The sequence below is a fragment of the Oenanthe melanoleuca genome, chromosome 2 (assembly GCF_029582105.1).
Source record: "Oenanthe melanoleuca isolate GR-GAL-2019-014 chromosome 2, OMel1.0, whole genome shotgun sequence".
NCBI lineage: Eukaryota > Metazoa > Chordata > Aves > Passeriformes > Muscicapidae > Oenanthe > Oenanthe melanoleuca.
This window is the reverse complement of record NC_079335.1, coordinates 38,804,480-38,820,021: the sequence shown is the minus strand read 5'-3', so window position 1 is coordinate 38,820,021 and position 15,542 is coordinate 38,804,480. Positions and strand designations below refer to the sequence as shown.

The 15,542-nt window shown below is 35.7% G+C and overlaps 1 protein-coding gene across 1 annotated transcript; it reads left to right on the top strand.

The window, feature by feature from the left end:
- Positions 1-1,093: 1,093 nt before the first annotated feature.
- Positions 1,094-15,474, top strand: RP1 (RP1 axonemal microtubule associated). Its single transcript, XM_056485686.1, has 4 exons — positions 1,094-1,216; positions 4,141-4,791; positions 6,155-6,326; positions 9,110-15,474. The coding sequence occupies exons 2-4, from the start codon at positions 4,153-4,155 to the stop codon at positions 14,635-14,637; spliced, it is 6,339 nt and encodes a 2,112-aa protein (XP_056341661.1). The 5' UTR covers positions 1,094-1,216; positions 4,141-4,152; the 3' UTR covers positions 14,638-15,474.
- The last annotated feature ends 68 nt before the right edge of the window (positions 15,475-15,542 follow it).

The window sequence follows — 15,542 nt, the reverse complement described above, 5'->3', positions numbered from 1 at the left end:
AGATTAAGGACCTAAGTTATTATATTAATATATTATTTTAAAAAACAATGATGATATGATATGATATGATATGATATGATATGATATGATATGATATTATATTATATTGTTATAACCTGTGCAGCATTATAATTTAATCTTTATTTGTACCTATGCATTTTATGAAAGTGGAACTGAAGTGGTATTTTGCAACTTTTGTCAGTGTTGAATTCTCTACTAAGGAGACTATTTGAACACTCATTACAGCATGTAGTGGTAGTGTTTACTGAGCAGTGTTTTTGTTACTGCTCTACACAGCTAGTTTTGAGAGCTTGGTGTAATCCTGATTAAGCAAAGAAGCTCCAAATCAGATTATGCATCTCATGTCAATCAGATGGAACAATTACCACCTGGGAACATAGCATTGCTATGGGAAAAGAAAAAAACATTCCACATTCCATAACTAAAAGACTGTTAAGCATAAACCTCCTATCTCTTCCTGAACTATATTCACACACATTAATAGTTATAGCTTTTTTTTCCAACATGTAGAAATAAAGAATACCTCATGGATGACAAAGCTCCTTCAGACTGTAATGTTTTACTAACTGTTGTTAGAGAAACTGTGGAACTATTTTTATTGTGTTATCTGAGTAAAGAAAAAATATGGGAGAATGTTAACACAAAGAGAATCAACTTGAGGAAGTAAATGAATGAAAGCAAAAATTAGAGGTAGCTAATAATTAGAGGTAGTTAATAAATAGTTTTAGAAGGTGGGTGGTAGAAGCTCCATTTTTAATATATTAAAAATTTTTATCTCTAAAGAATTTAGTTTGGATGATAAACCTACTCTGACAAGCAGGTAGATTAGATAACTCACATTCCCCACTCCCATTTTTATTTTATGTGGTTATGTGACTCTCTTGAGCAATCTGAGTAAATAGAAAATTATGCAAACAAAATATTTAATAGAGTAAACAGTGTTTTAACATCATACAAGAAGACTTGCTGGATGGGATGTTAGACATTCTGCTCTGAATAATGGCTGCCTGTGGTAAACCTGGTCTGATGATTCACATGAGCTGAGATTAAGCAAGTGGATTATGATGTTTTTCCTGGCTGAACATACTTGGAATAAGACTAAGGATGTTGCTTCTTGTGGCATAGACAACCACAAGTACAATTTATAAATCTCTGAAAACAAGCTATTCTCTCTTTTATTTACATAGGACTGTGGGTGAGTATGATAAAATTATATGTAGTGCTTACCAGCTCTATGGCATTGAAGGTATTATGTATGTAAGAATACTCTTTTTATAGAATTTAGCTTTGTGCATAAACATTGCATGAGTAGTTTTGTTTATAGAATGCAGAGAAAAGATTAAATTCTGATTTATGTTTGATTTTCTTAGATTTCTCAACGTTTTAGTTGCCAAAGTATCTTAATAGACATCCTATTTTGTGCAATATCAGCTATTTCTTAATTTTAGAATAATATTATTTAAGTATGAAAATCGATAGTACTTTTATGATGAAATTAAGGTATTATGTGGTGGCCTGTAGTATGAAAAAAAAGCTTCCACAATAAATTGATTGTTCATTGTTGAAATGTTTTCTATTTGTAAAAGGTAATTATAAGATATCTAAAATTGCAGAAGCAATTTTTGCTATTAAAATTAATGCTAGAAACATGGTATGCCAAATAAAGGTCTAGCATCCATTTTGCTAAGGAAAACTTATTTTTCCTAGTTTTGTGCATTCAAATTATTTTGTGTTTACGCTGAAAGTTGTCTTTTTTCTTTATTGATATGTATATTCCCTCTTTGTCTTGGATTTCAGTACCTCCACAGTGTCAAGACAAAGTATGATAATTAACTTTTTGTAAAATATATTGCATTTGTCTTTGAAATGTTGGTGCTTATGTAACTGAATGTTTTGCACAAGCACAAATATCTGGAACAGCTTCTGAGATGCTAATTCCAGAGTGATTAATGTCACTGGTCTCATGACAAAATCCACCTATTTTATCTCTTGTAAGAGTGTATAATCAAATCACAGTTAGGTGAAATTCCACTCCATTTTCACAAAGTGTTAGAAGTACAGTAGAGAGGAGCTGAGGAGCTGTGTCTGTTTGTTTCTCTGTCTGGCCATGGTTGACAATGGCACATTTCCCCCAGAGATCCTGGACTAGACTCAAACTCCATCTTGGCCAGCTGAAATAGAATAACATAACACAGTTCACTCAAGAGCTTCTGTCATTGCCTCTCTCACTCCAGTAGAGCATTTGCTCTGTGAAGAGAGTAGGAAAGTCTGTGTTGAAGCTAGCAACAAAAATGCCCTTACAGATTTCCTCTAGGCATATCCAGCTAAGCAGATTGACACAGGCAGCATAAAACGTCTCATTCAAATTGTGTCCCTAGTCTTAACTCACCTGCCAAACTCTCACTATAGAAGTACAGTGAAAATTTACTCAGCTAATCAGTAGATGTGTAAAAAAAGATGAAAACTGTAGCTCTCAGTGGTTTCAGTTGAAATGGAGCTCATCCTTCCTACAGAAAATAAACCATTTCAGCAGCTGCATTGTATAAGTTGCTGCAGCCAACCTTGAAAATTTCTTCTTGCATATCCCTCAATTAAAATTTTTTAGTATTTATTTATTTATTTATTTTAAATGGAATTATGATTATGCAAATCAATCTTAAAGTACATAATTCTAGTGCAGTCTTGTTTGGCTATTTTTTAGTTTTAGCACTTAGAGGAATCTATTTTATAGCATAAATTAAGGTGGACTAAAGACATTTCTTCCTGTGTTCTGGTTAGTGTTCAAAATAATTGACTTCTAAGTGAAGGCAAAACACCTGAGTTGAAGCATTATAGCAAAAGCTGTAAGAACACAGTAAGATAAAAATCTTATAAAATCTGACTTTATTTGAACCTTCACTGTCTTGAAACATATGATTTTCTTATCAATTTCAGAACTGATATATACAGTATTAAAATAATCAGAAGATGGTTTTCCATAGCTTCATTAAGAAAAATATATGGTAGCCAGATTGCTACATAACTCAATATGGCTGCTATATTAAGATTACATAATAAAATAATTTAATCTCTTCTGTTTTGATGACAAGTGGTCCCTGACGCTGCTATTTAGCTTTTCAGTAAAAGTCTACTAAAACTGTTTCCTTGAGGCTAATTACTTGAAAGATTTTACCCTGTGTTCCAGTGAAAGCAAGCCAATCATTAAGATAAGGTTATTTTAGTCACTTAAAGGGTTGTCATTACAGTATCTATATTTAAATTGGATTAAAATTGAAAGATTGGTTCTCTATTTACAAGCATGAAGATTATCAATATGGGTGTCAGTAATAATTTGTTGTTCATAAGACCAGTATTTAAATGTTTTCATTTCAAGGCAACTTGTCCTGAAGAATACCTGAATTTTTTTGTGTCTTTTTGAGGGACTTAAAGATTTTCTTTTACTAAAATGTATAAATAAAACAATGTATAAATGTATAAATACAACTGTTGTAGTAGATATGTATTGTGAGATATAAAACTTGTAATAGAAAAGCAAATAATATGTCAATTTATGATAAAACTTCACTCTAACAATGCTTTTGGGCCTTATTATGGTATAGATTACAGTGCTGTAAGTCAGGAGACTTTTCTCTGATTTCCATGTTTTTGCCTTGGTATGAAACCAGTGTATAAGATCAGACTGAATTGCACTGTCTTTCAGTTTAGCTATTTTGGACTAAAAAAGGCTTCTGCCAAAGCACAAGTTGCTCCCTCCTATAAGGACTTTTCTTAAATATCTTAAATGTGAAATGTCATTAGCTTTGTGCTAGAGAGAGGATGGACTGACAAACTACCTCCTCCTAAGAAAAGGTCTCTTGTACCAAAATGATTGGAGATTTGAAATGACATTGGAGAGTTTTGGGAATAGTTGCAAGTAGAGCTATGCTAGCTTAATCTGACAGTATTGGAGTCTTTGTGGAATTTAGTGATAACAGCTTGAATCCATTTAAATCAAATGATTTTTGGCACAACACGCCACTGTTGGTTTCTTATAAATCCTCTTTCTGCTCCTTTCAAAATGTAGATCATATTTTTGCTAGTCACAGGAGAAGTTTTACATCCATCTCCTCTTTCTTCCAGATTGCTGTCAAAATGAGTGAAACCCCTTCAAGCAGTTACTCAGTGAATCACCCAAACTCCTCCGAGAGTGAGCAGAGTTTGTCCACGCGCCATTTGAATGTCACTGAACCTGTCGTGGCAAAAAGGATTTGTTTCTATAAAAGTGGAGATCCCCAGTTTAATGGAATCAAGATGGTGGTTAACAGCAGGTCTTACAAGACATTTGATGCCTTGCTGGATAGTTTATCCAAACGGGTCCCGCTACCTTTTGGAGTAAGGAATATTAGCACACCGAGAGGGAGACACAGCATCACCAACTTGGAGGATCTGGAAGATGGAAAATCCTACATTTGCTCCCATCAGAGGAAAATGAAGCCCATCAACCTGGAAGAGGCGAGCAGAAAGCCACTGCCCTGGCAGATCAGCAGGCCTGTCAGCGCTCGCCGTCGAGCTGTGCAGTTAGCCAGGCAGAATGAGGACGGGTTTGGCCACCGAGAAAACAGAATTACCACTCCCAAAAAGATGCTCGTTTTCAAAAATGGGGATGTAAGGCTTAGGCGCACCATAGTTTTGGGAAAGAAAAATACCCAGACATTTGAGGCCTTTCTGGATTATATGAGTGAGTTGATGCAATATCCAGTGGCAAAACTCTATACCACTGATGGCAGAAAGGTGAGAAAAAGGATGAGTATTGACTTTTTTTCTGTGATTTCTTCTAGATTATTTTAAATTTAAAATAAGTTGTATCCATGATTGAAACATGGTCCTTATATATGATCTAATGTGCTAAATTTCATCTGTTTACTTTGTAAGCTTTATTTCCTCTTCTAAAGGGCTACTGGCTTGGAGGATGTATACTGGAATCTTGGCAACAAAGAAAAGTTAGTAAGGATGGATCTCATTTTAAGTAAAAAAGAAAAAAATCCACTTTTTTCTCCTAATCAGGCCTCTTTAAGTCATGCTCCCAATTCTCTACTTTTATCCATTTACACAAAACCTTCCTTTAGTCTTAATGCTGTTTATCTGGGATTTTTAATGTTTTAGAACATGATAAGTAGCATCTAATACCCACATGTATTTTTATCCTTGCACAAATGCAGAGTGGTTTACCATGAATGACTTGGAGCTCTGACACCTGATTATCTATTATAGTTTCAAATCATGGACCAGGTTCTGCACCTCTAAACTCAGGTGATGCAGCACTAATAATTCAGATTTCAGTCTTGTGTGCTGTTTGTATAATTTTATCTCAGTGTTTTTTCTCTCTGTTATTTAACCACAGAAAAACACTTACAGTTACACTTAGCAGATATCTAGAAAGAGAACGCTGTGCAGAACTCGAAGAGTTAAAAAAAAAATCTCCTGTTTGCCCTTCACTGGTTGAAATTGTGTATTAGGTTGGGAAACTGTCCATGTTACCTGCTAGTTAATGAACTAAAGTTTGTAAGCATTAATTGGCAATATATTCTGGAATATACATTCAAAACTGTCAGACAAGGCTCTGAGCACCTTGAACCAGTCAGATCTGATAAAATACTCAAGTAGAGGGTTAGGCTACATGACCTTCAGAGGTCTTTTCTAAAGTATATAATGCTCTGTGATGATGTCCTTTTTGGAAGTATGAGTCAACTGCTTGTGCTGTATTCTGAATTTTTCTCCAAGTAGCTCTTCATGTGTATACCCACCTCCAAATGCATATTCATATTTCATGGCTATGAACAGTCACTGTGCAACGATGAAAAAAAATTACATGTACAAACACTTAAATTTTAAGAAAATTTTGATCTGGATCCAAGTTGCTCCTTGAAGTAATTATCCAATATATTTATATAACAAGATATATCCTCACAGAAGTAGGAATTGCCTTATAGGAATTGAAAAATTAATTCTGTGCTGTGATACATATTTAATAGTCTGCTGGAAATGAATGTAGAGACTAAGAAGTGATGATATTAAAGCTTGAAAGGGATAAATCTCTTACATTATTTTTTGGTGGTTACTAAGGCAGAGAATTTAATGTCACTTTTTTTTCCAGGTTCCTAATCTTCAGGCCCTGGTATTGTGCTCTGGAGCTGTAGTGGCAGCAGGGAGAGAGCCCTTTAAACCGAGCAATTACGAATCCCTTGGGTTTCTGAGGCCTGCTAAATTGCTTGGCATTGGAAATCGTGTGTACCCAAAAGCAAATGCCAAGTCAGAAAGTGAGAAGAGTAAGTTTTTTGAATTAATTTGTATTTTATTAATTTGTTTATCTCTCTCAGCATAAGGCATAAACACTGACAATCTTACTAGGATCAAGGATATTCAGAAAGGCCAGTTGAAATTGTTTATATCTGCTGTGACTCCTCCATAAGCTTATGAAAGATCAAAGTGTTAATTTTCTTTTTAAAATGCAAGTTTCTGCTAAGTACTCAGCTAATATGCGTATTTTGTTTCTGACAGACTTACTTAGAACATGGATGAAAATCTATGGGTAGATTTCATTTTAATTAACTTGATTGCCATTGTTATTAATTTTTAGGTGTCACAATTAATAGCAACAGTGGTAAAAGTAAAACCTCAAACTATTTCAGGTTCTCATTGAATTACTTGGACAAAACTTTTGTTCAGTATTTAGAACTTAACAAATGGAGGTTTGGGTTGTCATGAATTACCCTTCTTTTGTCACATGCGCCACATAAATAGGAAAACTAGTATAGCATCCATCCACTCTCAAATTCATCATATTTTTGAACCTGCTTTTGCCTAAACAGAGCCAATCTTATTTCCTTATGGCTGTTTTTATATTTTTTTTTTTAATAAGTTTGGGAAAAAATACACAAATAAGATCAGGAAGGTCAGGAATAGTGTGAAATGGCCAGTGGATGATCAAGAACATGAGGGGCTCTTGGAGAGAAGCCAGGCTAGATGAATAGCCTGAGGCTGAGGGAAATGAAATGCTGAAGTACCAGAGCTTTAGGTCCTGTGGGAGTTCCTGACATTAGGGCATCATGTAGGATTGAGGTACTGTCTGCAGGAACTTCCTTAATCCAGAGGGATTCTCTTCTTTTGCTACATCTTCATGTTGTACTGGAGAACCCAGGGAACACTGTAATTGTTCTGTGCTGGGACTTTGCACAGTAACCCTGACAGTGTCATGGAGCACATTAATATATAAGACATTTGATTGAGGGAGTTCCATTCACATTCCTTGCACTTTATTATCTCCCCACCGAGTTATTAATTTTAGGGGTTTTTTAAGCCTTCATGTACTTTGATTTGCACAGCTTGAAACCCGCTTGCAGAGCATAACTAAAGAGTCAAGAGACAATGAATAAGAACATTTTGAGAACAAAAGTTCTGCAGAAACAAAAATCCTACCCAGATTTTACTCTGAGACAGAGACTGAGCCTTGCAATTGTAGAAAACCTGAGTTGCTGAATCTGATTATCTCCTGCTTCTAATTCTTAGTTAACAGCAATCACAGGAGGGAGGAAAACTCAATCCTCTTTTTGTCTTTAATGTGAGAATTTAAACAGTATCAGGTGTAGGAGATATTATTGATGATATGAAAGCATGGAAAATGAAACTTCAGCATGTTTGTTCCAATTCCATATTCTGAGACAGAGAAGGTGAGATTTTTACTCTGTGAAGCACAAGTTCTGCTCTGTGTTAGAAGAATTAGTACAAGCTTTTGTTTTTTATTCAGTTTGTTGTGAAGCATATGCTTGAGAAACATGCAAGGCTATTTGCCTGAAGTTATAGACGTTTTTCTATAATGGTGATATTTTACTCTAAAAGTCTTGACATGAGACCACTTCAAAAACAAGCAAACAATTTCGAGAAATGTAGATAAGGTAATATTGCATGTGTTGAAATGTTTTTTGCAAGTGAAACCTGTTAAGTGGTGGAACATAACTATCAGTGGAAGTTGTTTGTACCTTGGTGAGGTCATACATGCACTGTTTCCCTTGCACATGCAGAAGACCTTGTAAGACAGCAAAACTTTATTCTTATCTCATGTTCTTTTAGCTCTCAGCTCCTCAGCGGCAACTATGAGATGAGATAATTTTTAAATTTTTAAAAGACACAAGTTATTGCAGAGTCATCAAAACATATTGTGGGAATATATATTGTGTGTGCTAACATATCTTGGACCACATTCAAAAATCACTGAAGTCTAAAAGTATTCTCATTGGCTTTGCTGAGTTTTGCACCACAGTATTGTCTACAGTACAGATACATAAATGTGTTTCAGAATGTCATGATTTAAGTTCAGATTTCTACATGGAGTTCAAGAACTTCAATGTTTACTTCTTCATAGAAGGCCAGTGCTGAGGACTGGATATGAATGCTTTCCTCAGTGACATTACAAAGAGTAGTTACTCATGTACTGTAAATTGTGAGATTAAGCTCAGGGGCATACATATTCACCTTGACTGACATGTTTTAGTACTAACTGTAAGAACTAATGGGAAATGATATATTAATGATCACTAAAGCATGAAGAGGAAGCAAAGCTGGAAGCTTGAAGCCCAAACAAGTAAGCCCCTATGAATCCCTTGAAAAGCTCCAGGCAAACTCGTCTCTCAACTAAGTATAAAATTAGATCATCTAGTACTTTTTTAGGCTTTGGAGCTTCAAATAAGACTATAGTTCTGGCATTAGAAAGAACTTATTGTAAAATAAAATTAAGTGGACAAGTATTTACATGCTTAATTCTTTATTAAGGCTTTCTTATATTTCTTTCTCAGAAAACTTCCTAGAAGAATAGCAAGATTACCTATTGGTTTTTTCTGTACTTTTTAATGCAAAATAAATAATAAAAAAACCCAAAGTACGTGAAATAACACACTTCATTAGCATCTTTAATACTAATTTTTCTCCTTTCTTCTTTTCTCCTCCTTTTTGCCTGCCTGCTGTCTCATCATCTGGATCCTTATCCATGGTATTTGTCTGCTCTACTTTCTATCTACTGAATGAATCTGTGTTCTTTCAATGTAATTATTGGTAGTGAGAGCTGAAACGGGCTCTAGTTCAAGATCTCAGATATTCTCAGTTTGTTCTGATAAAGAATCCAGCAATGATAACAACTCAAATGATAACAACTCAGATTCATCCTATGTTCTTGACAGCCAAAATGGGATAGAAGGAAATCAGTCAGTTATTGGTGAAGGCTTGTCTGTGGCACAGTATCAAGATGACATTGAGAAATCTGTTCATGTTAATCAAGATGGGAGTATCACAGTGGAAATGAAAGTTCGATTCAAAATTAAAGAGGAAGAAACCATTAAGTGGACAACCACTGTAAGTCGTGCTGGCCTTTCTGATGACAAAAAAATCTCCATTTGTGATTCTTCTGCAATGAATGTGGAAGACTGCTCATCCAATGTAAATACATCAGACTGCATAAATCCAAAAGATGCTCCATTTTTGAAGAGCTGCAATAAAGTAGAGGAAGACTCGTTGCAGCAACCCAATGAGGAAGTATCAGACAAAGAATCAGAATCTGATTTGAAAACTGCTGGCTGTATTGTCTCTGAGAAGAGCAATTCTGCAGATGTAGGCAAGGTACCTGAGGAAAATGTCAAGCCTAGCTTTTATAGGCCTCCCACCCCTGGGCCAAGGCGTGTGAGACAAAAGAAAGCAGTTGTAGAAAGTGTCACCTTGGTATCTGAGAAAGAGGTTCAAGAGAAGACAATAGGACAGTTTTCCTACAGTGAGGAAATAGAGAATGGGGAAAAAACATCTGAGTATTGCATGGTAGCTCATTCAAGCAGAAAAAAATCGAGTGTCTGTAATCCAAAGTTTAGTGAGATGAATGACAATGCTTTATTAAAGCTTTCTTCAGAAAATATAAAAGAAGAAATGCTTTTAAAAGTACGCCACAAAAGTAGTGAGTTAATAGAAACCACAAATAGTGAGACATTAGAAGTGCCTGATGAGGATGACTTGGTACAAAATACATTGGAAAAATCGGTTGTGGGACAAGGTGCACATAGTAGTTTAGCATCAACCTCTGAAGCTAACATCAGTGGTTTCATGCCATCATCAAAAACTTATCAGACAGGTAGGCCAGGTACAGCAGATCACATCCATAAGTCATATGACATTAAACAAATAAAAAGATCAGTGAGTTCTTTCATTGCATATTCAGAGTTGTGTCAGTCAAAAGAAGAGTTAAAATGCCAATCTGCTGATTTAATAGCTGTTTCTCAAGATTCAGCCTGTACTGGACAAAGTCAGATGAAGGTGATGGCACCTCCATGTAGTAAGAGTCCTACTGAGGACATAAATCCAACAACTGGATTCTTTCCTACTGTTACTGAAAGCGAGAGTCGAATCTGTACCACGACTGAATCCGTGATGACAACACTCATTGAGGACAGCCAATCTACATCATCCCTCACCAAGAAGAAGAAGAAAAGAAAATCACCTAGCTTGCTAGAACAAGGCACGTATGAAAATCAAAATCAAGAAATTTCAGAGGTAATTAAAAGTGAAGGATTGCATATCACACAGGATTCCACAACAGAGGCTATGGATAAATATTCTGAGATGCCTCAGAAAATGGGATCTGAATATTTTGCAAAAAACAATGACGGGTCTGCCAATTCAGATAAAAACATATATCCTGAAGATGAGTTCTATCACCAGGATTCAGTGGAACAAAATGGATCAGCATCATCTAATAATAAAAAAAGAAGTAATAACAAGAAGTTAACCAAGATAAAATTGAAGTCAGGCAAAAAAAGTAGTATAATTTCATCTGCAAAGAGTGAAGATGGTCTAATGGCAGCTGATTCAAACAATGAATCTGGACACGGTCAGGATACCCTTAGTATTGAGAAAGAAGGCTCACATCTTACAACCAGTTCTTCCAAACAGATACCTAACTCATCAATGACTTCAAAGCCATTGTCAGAAGTGCCAAAAAATCTTAGCTTAGAAAAAGAAAAGAATAATTCAGAACATTTGGTGTCAAAGAAAGAGAAAAAGCAAAAGGCGATGAAGAAAAATCTAGGTAAAGGTGTAAATAAGATAAATATGTCAGAGAGTGCCATTACACTAGAGGCTCTAAACCAGGAGAGTTTTCAAGAAGAGGGTGTTGAACATTCACGTGAAAACTATGTCCAAACTTGGCTGAAAAATTCGTTATCAAATTCTGTCTTACCCCCTATAAAGAGAAAAGAAGGGACTGCAGAGAATAGCAATGCCTCTTCTTTTCCTAAAGAAAATACTGATGCTTCTATAGAAAAAGAAGCTAGATCTATCACAAATAGCATACGTGTAACTGGAAGAAAACATCTACTTGAAGATAATCTAACAAAAAAACCATTAAAGCCTATCGGTAAATTGAGAATTTCAGAAGATTCGGCCAAAGATTCAGATGAAATACAAACTGACTCTTTAGTTCATTCTAATGTATCTACAGTAAAAGAAACCATATATTCACTAAAGTCACAATTTCACCAGGACAGTAAGCTACATTTGTTTCATGAAGAACATGACACTGATAAAAAGATGGCAGAAGCTGACGTTCACGTTACCAACCTATGCCAAAGAAAAAGATCTGAAGTTGCTGTTCAAGCTGATTGCACAATTGTTAGTGAGAAGATTGGAATTGAAGTTCAGAATAATTGCATGTCTAGCATGTTGCTGCATGAGCTACAATCAGCTTTGCTTGGTCTGCAGAAAGGACACGGTGGATGCCTTGGAAAATCTTGCAGCTTTTCAGATCTTTCTCCTGCAGCTTTTGGTTCTTCCTCCAATGCCCTCCTAGCTTGGCTACTTTTACTGAATCTGAGAGAGAGTTTGATTGGGACAACCACAGATGATATGCAAAAAAATGCCTGCAGTTGTTCTGAAATATTTACCCAGTTAAAATGCCTGAAACAAAGTGCAGCTATAGAACAAGCTGATGAGCTGAAGGCTGTCTTCTCACATCTCCAACAATCAACAGAAAATAACTTATTACACTCAAGGAAGGAACTTGAAAAGCAGGAATCCACACATGAGAATATTCCCATATCTGAAATTCCTAGTGATGTGCAATTGCATGAACATGAAGAATCAGTTGAGCCATGTATTGCAACAGTAAATTCTGAAGAAGCTCTAAAATTAACTGGGGAATCAGAAAGCTGCTTTGATATAGAGAGGGATCTTTGTAAAGAAACAGAGACTTTAGACATGACTGCTCCCAAAACACAACTAGATGGTCAATATGCCAATACTAATTCAAATACCTGTAGCCTTCCGTCTGCTGTAGAGACATTGGAAGGAAATGAAGAAATGCCTGATAGCCTGTATGAACAAACTCAAGATACATCATTTATTAATGAAGAGTCAGAATCTTCAGTAGAGCCTAACTCCACACCTCATAGCGAAACTTCTAATGATAACAATTGTATTTTAGATCAGGATACTTCTGAGTTAGAAAGGGAAAAAGACATTGCATCTGTTACTACTGATAAAAATGAAGATGAGGCTGTTGGTCCAAAGACAGCCCCAAAAAACCAACTTACACTAGATGCTGAAACCTCTGTAGAATATAGTAATGAGGATTATTCTGTACAGGGTGACAAGGAAGATGCAGAATTATCTGAGGAAACCTCTGAGAGGTTATCTACAGTCTCTCCATTATCATTTCGTTACGAATCAAAGCACATTACAGAATGTGACATGACTGAAGGAGAACTGAAATTGCAAGTAGAAGAACCGGAGAATAAAATGTGTTCTGACACCTCTCAATTTAAAAAATGCTTAAAAAGTCCTGCTACTTCAGACTGGTCAGATTACAGACCAGATAGTGAAGAGAGTGATTACAACTTTAGAGCATCCAGTGACTTGACCAATGAAAGTGGGGAGGAAGCACTCGAAAAACATTATAATACTGGCTATGTAAAGAGAACTATTGAAAGACTCTATGGCAAGACAGAAGCTTCATTTAAGCCTGACTTCCACAAAGGATTTCCTTACACGTCGAAAGTATTTCAAGCGGATACTGGAGGATTCCACTCTGCAGTAGGGGAAAAAATTATTTATTTTTCTCAAGAATCTGTTTCTTGTTCTGCAGAGAAATTGTCACATTCTTCATTACCATCACAAGAATATCCAGTAAAAGCAAACAAAGATGACAATGTATCGAGAAGAGAAAAGATTCCTTTACCAACACCACAATCTGCTCTTAACAGAGAAGAGACAAGTTATACTAATGACTGTTTAGGGGAATCTCCAAATCAACCTTGTCAACCTAGCATTCAGGCTAGTGAAGATGAAGGAATATTGATAGATAAAGGCAAATGGCTTCTGAAAGAAAATCATTTGATAAGAAGATCGCCACCTGAAAGGACTGGAATGTATGGTAATTTGGATACAACATCAATTGAAAGTGATGAAGTTCCATACTCTCACTTTGGTAATCTGGATCAGTACCCTGCCCTTGATGAGATCCCTTCTTCAGAGCTTGAAGACATGGTAAAACCCCCTGAAAAATTTTGCAGCTACTTCAATATGCCTCATAATAGTGATTCAGACCCCCTTCAGGATGAGTCAAATTCAAAAGGCAAATCTAGTCGCAATGGTAAGATCCTTCCTGCACCAACCAAAGACAAGACCAATCCATCAGCCATGGTAGGTTCCACTTCCACGCAGGCTGACACCAGTTTTCCAGCCTTTTCATCTGTAGAATTTAGATTGCCTGATAACAAGGTGCATCCATTGGAAAAGCCTTCAAATGCTGTACCCATACAGTCTCAGCCAACTAATGTCAATAATGATGATAGAAGTGCTCATCATGAAGAAGATTCTCTGGATAGACTCCATGCCATATGTGGCCAACATTGTCCAATACTGATGGTAACAGTAATACCAATTAATGAGGAACAGAGAGGATATGCCTACCAAAAGGCATCTGATATTGAGAACCAGCTGGGTCCATATTTGTTGGCCAAAAAGAGCAACCATTTAGAATGGTCGGGTCAAGACCTGACAGACAAAAATATTCATGTGACTTTGAAGAGTAACTCTATCAATAAGATTGCTAATAATATCTTTAATAGGTTTTATGCTGATAACACTTTAGATTTTATTAGTAACTGTGGAATACTTGCATCCTCAACTTTGAAGGACACAAATATTTCAGGGGAGTTACATATTACAGAGGATATGAATGTAAACCCCACAGAAGCCAGAAATTGTCAAAATAGCATAACCAAACACATACCCAGTGATCTTGTCACAGGCACAAATACTGAGCTACCCAATGGAAAGACAAAAATATGTCAAACCTTAAGAATAAATTTAATTTATATTGTTGAAGAAAAATTTTCTCCCGTGTTGGCAGATCCAGTAAAAGTCTGTCATTCTGAAACATTTCTGAAGTGTGACACTTCCTTAAATAGCATTGAACATAAAGCCTCTGAAAATCTGAAAAACAAAAATGCCTTTCCTACAGAAGAAGAAGAAGAAGAAGGCAAAGAAGAAGTAGTTTGCTCTTCTACAATGAACAGTGGAAATAGTAAAGATGAGAAAGATTTATAATAAAGACCTTGGAATTTCCATTACATTAGGTTAGTGAAAACATCTTCAGAAAAAAAAAAATCACATAATAAGCTTCTGAACAATGCAACCAATAAAACTCCCAGTGTGAATAACTAGAAAAAAAAAAAAAGTTACAATTGTATATCAGTGCTGGCATACAAATATTAATTAAATTTTTGTGGGAACCATCATACGAAGAAAAGTTGTTCTTCTAAGGCAATAATTTCTTTGCTAGGAAACTGTTTTTCCCTGAAACATTATCTGTTAAGAGATAGCTGTACACCAATCATCTAATTTTAGAGAAATGACGGCTGCTTGTTTCAACAGAGAACTGAAGTTTGAAATACCTGCCCAAGCTTTGAGATAAGATTTTTATATTCCATGACATTTGAGAAGGAGCTTGAAAACTGCCTTTCCCGGGAAGAAAATCAACTGATATGTTTAATTTGAAATGAAAAGTAGGACATACTATTCAAATGCTGTAATACAATAACAAGCAGGAAACAGAAGTCATGTTAATTTCATTAACATGTACATTAAAAAATTGCTGTTTGAGAGTTTAAAGGCCAGCTGCTGAATATGTATGTGAGTAAAGAGATTTTTCCATGTCAGGTCATCCAGACCCCGAATAAAGTTGGCCTCTTTAACTCAGGGGACACTAGAAAAGGAGAATATTTAGAAACTGAGAATAGAGACTGTTTGTCAATGGACTTCCTGACTGTTCTTGCCATATTTCCTTCTGAGGCAGCACCACTTACTCTTAAATTTGTTCTACATACACTGAATGTTTTAGTTGTGTGTTCTAACTTAACCTCTATCTGTACTTTAGAGATTGTATTTGTGTTTTTGTGGTTTTTTGTTTTGTTTTTTTCTTTTGTTCTTTTGTTTGTGTGTGTTTTTTTTTT

What these genes read in the sequence shown, in the direction of transcription:
- RP1 (XM_056485686.1), top strand. Translation starts at nt 4,153, where the DNA reads ATGAGTGAAACCCCTTCAAGCAGTTACTCAGTGAATCACCCAAACTCC. An exon ending in ATACCACTGATGGCAGAAAG is followed by an intron (nt 4,792 to 6,154) that starts GTGAGAAAAAGG and finishes TTTTTTTTCCAG; the next exon opens with GTTCCTAATCTTCAGGCCCT. An exon ending in CAAGTCAGAAAGTGAGAAGA is followed by an intron (nt 6,327 to 9,109) that starts GTAAGTTTTTTG and finishes AATTATTGGTAG; the next exon opens with TGAGAGCTGAAACGGGCTCT.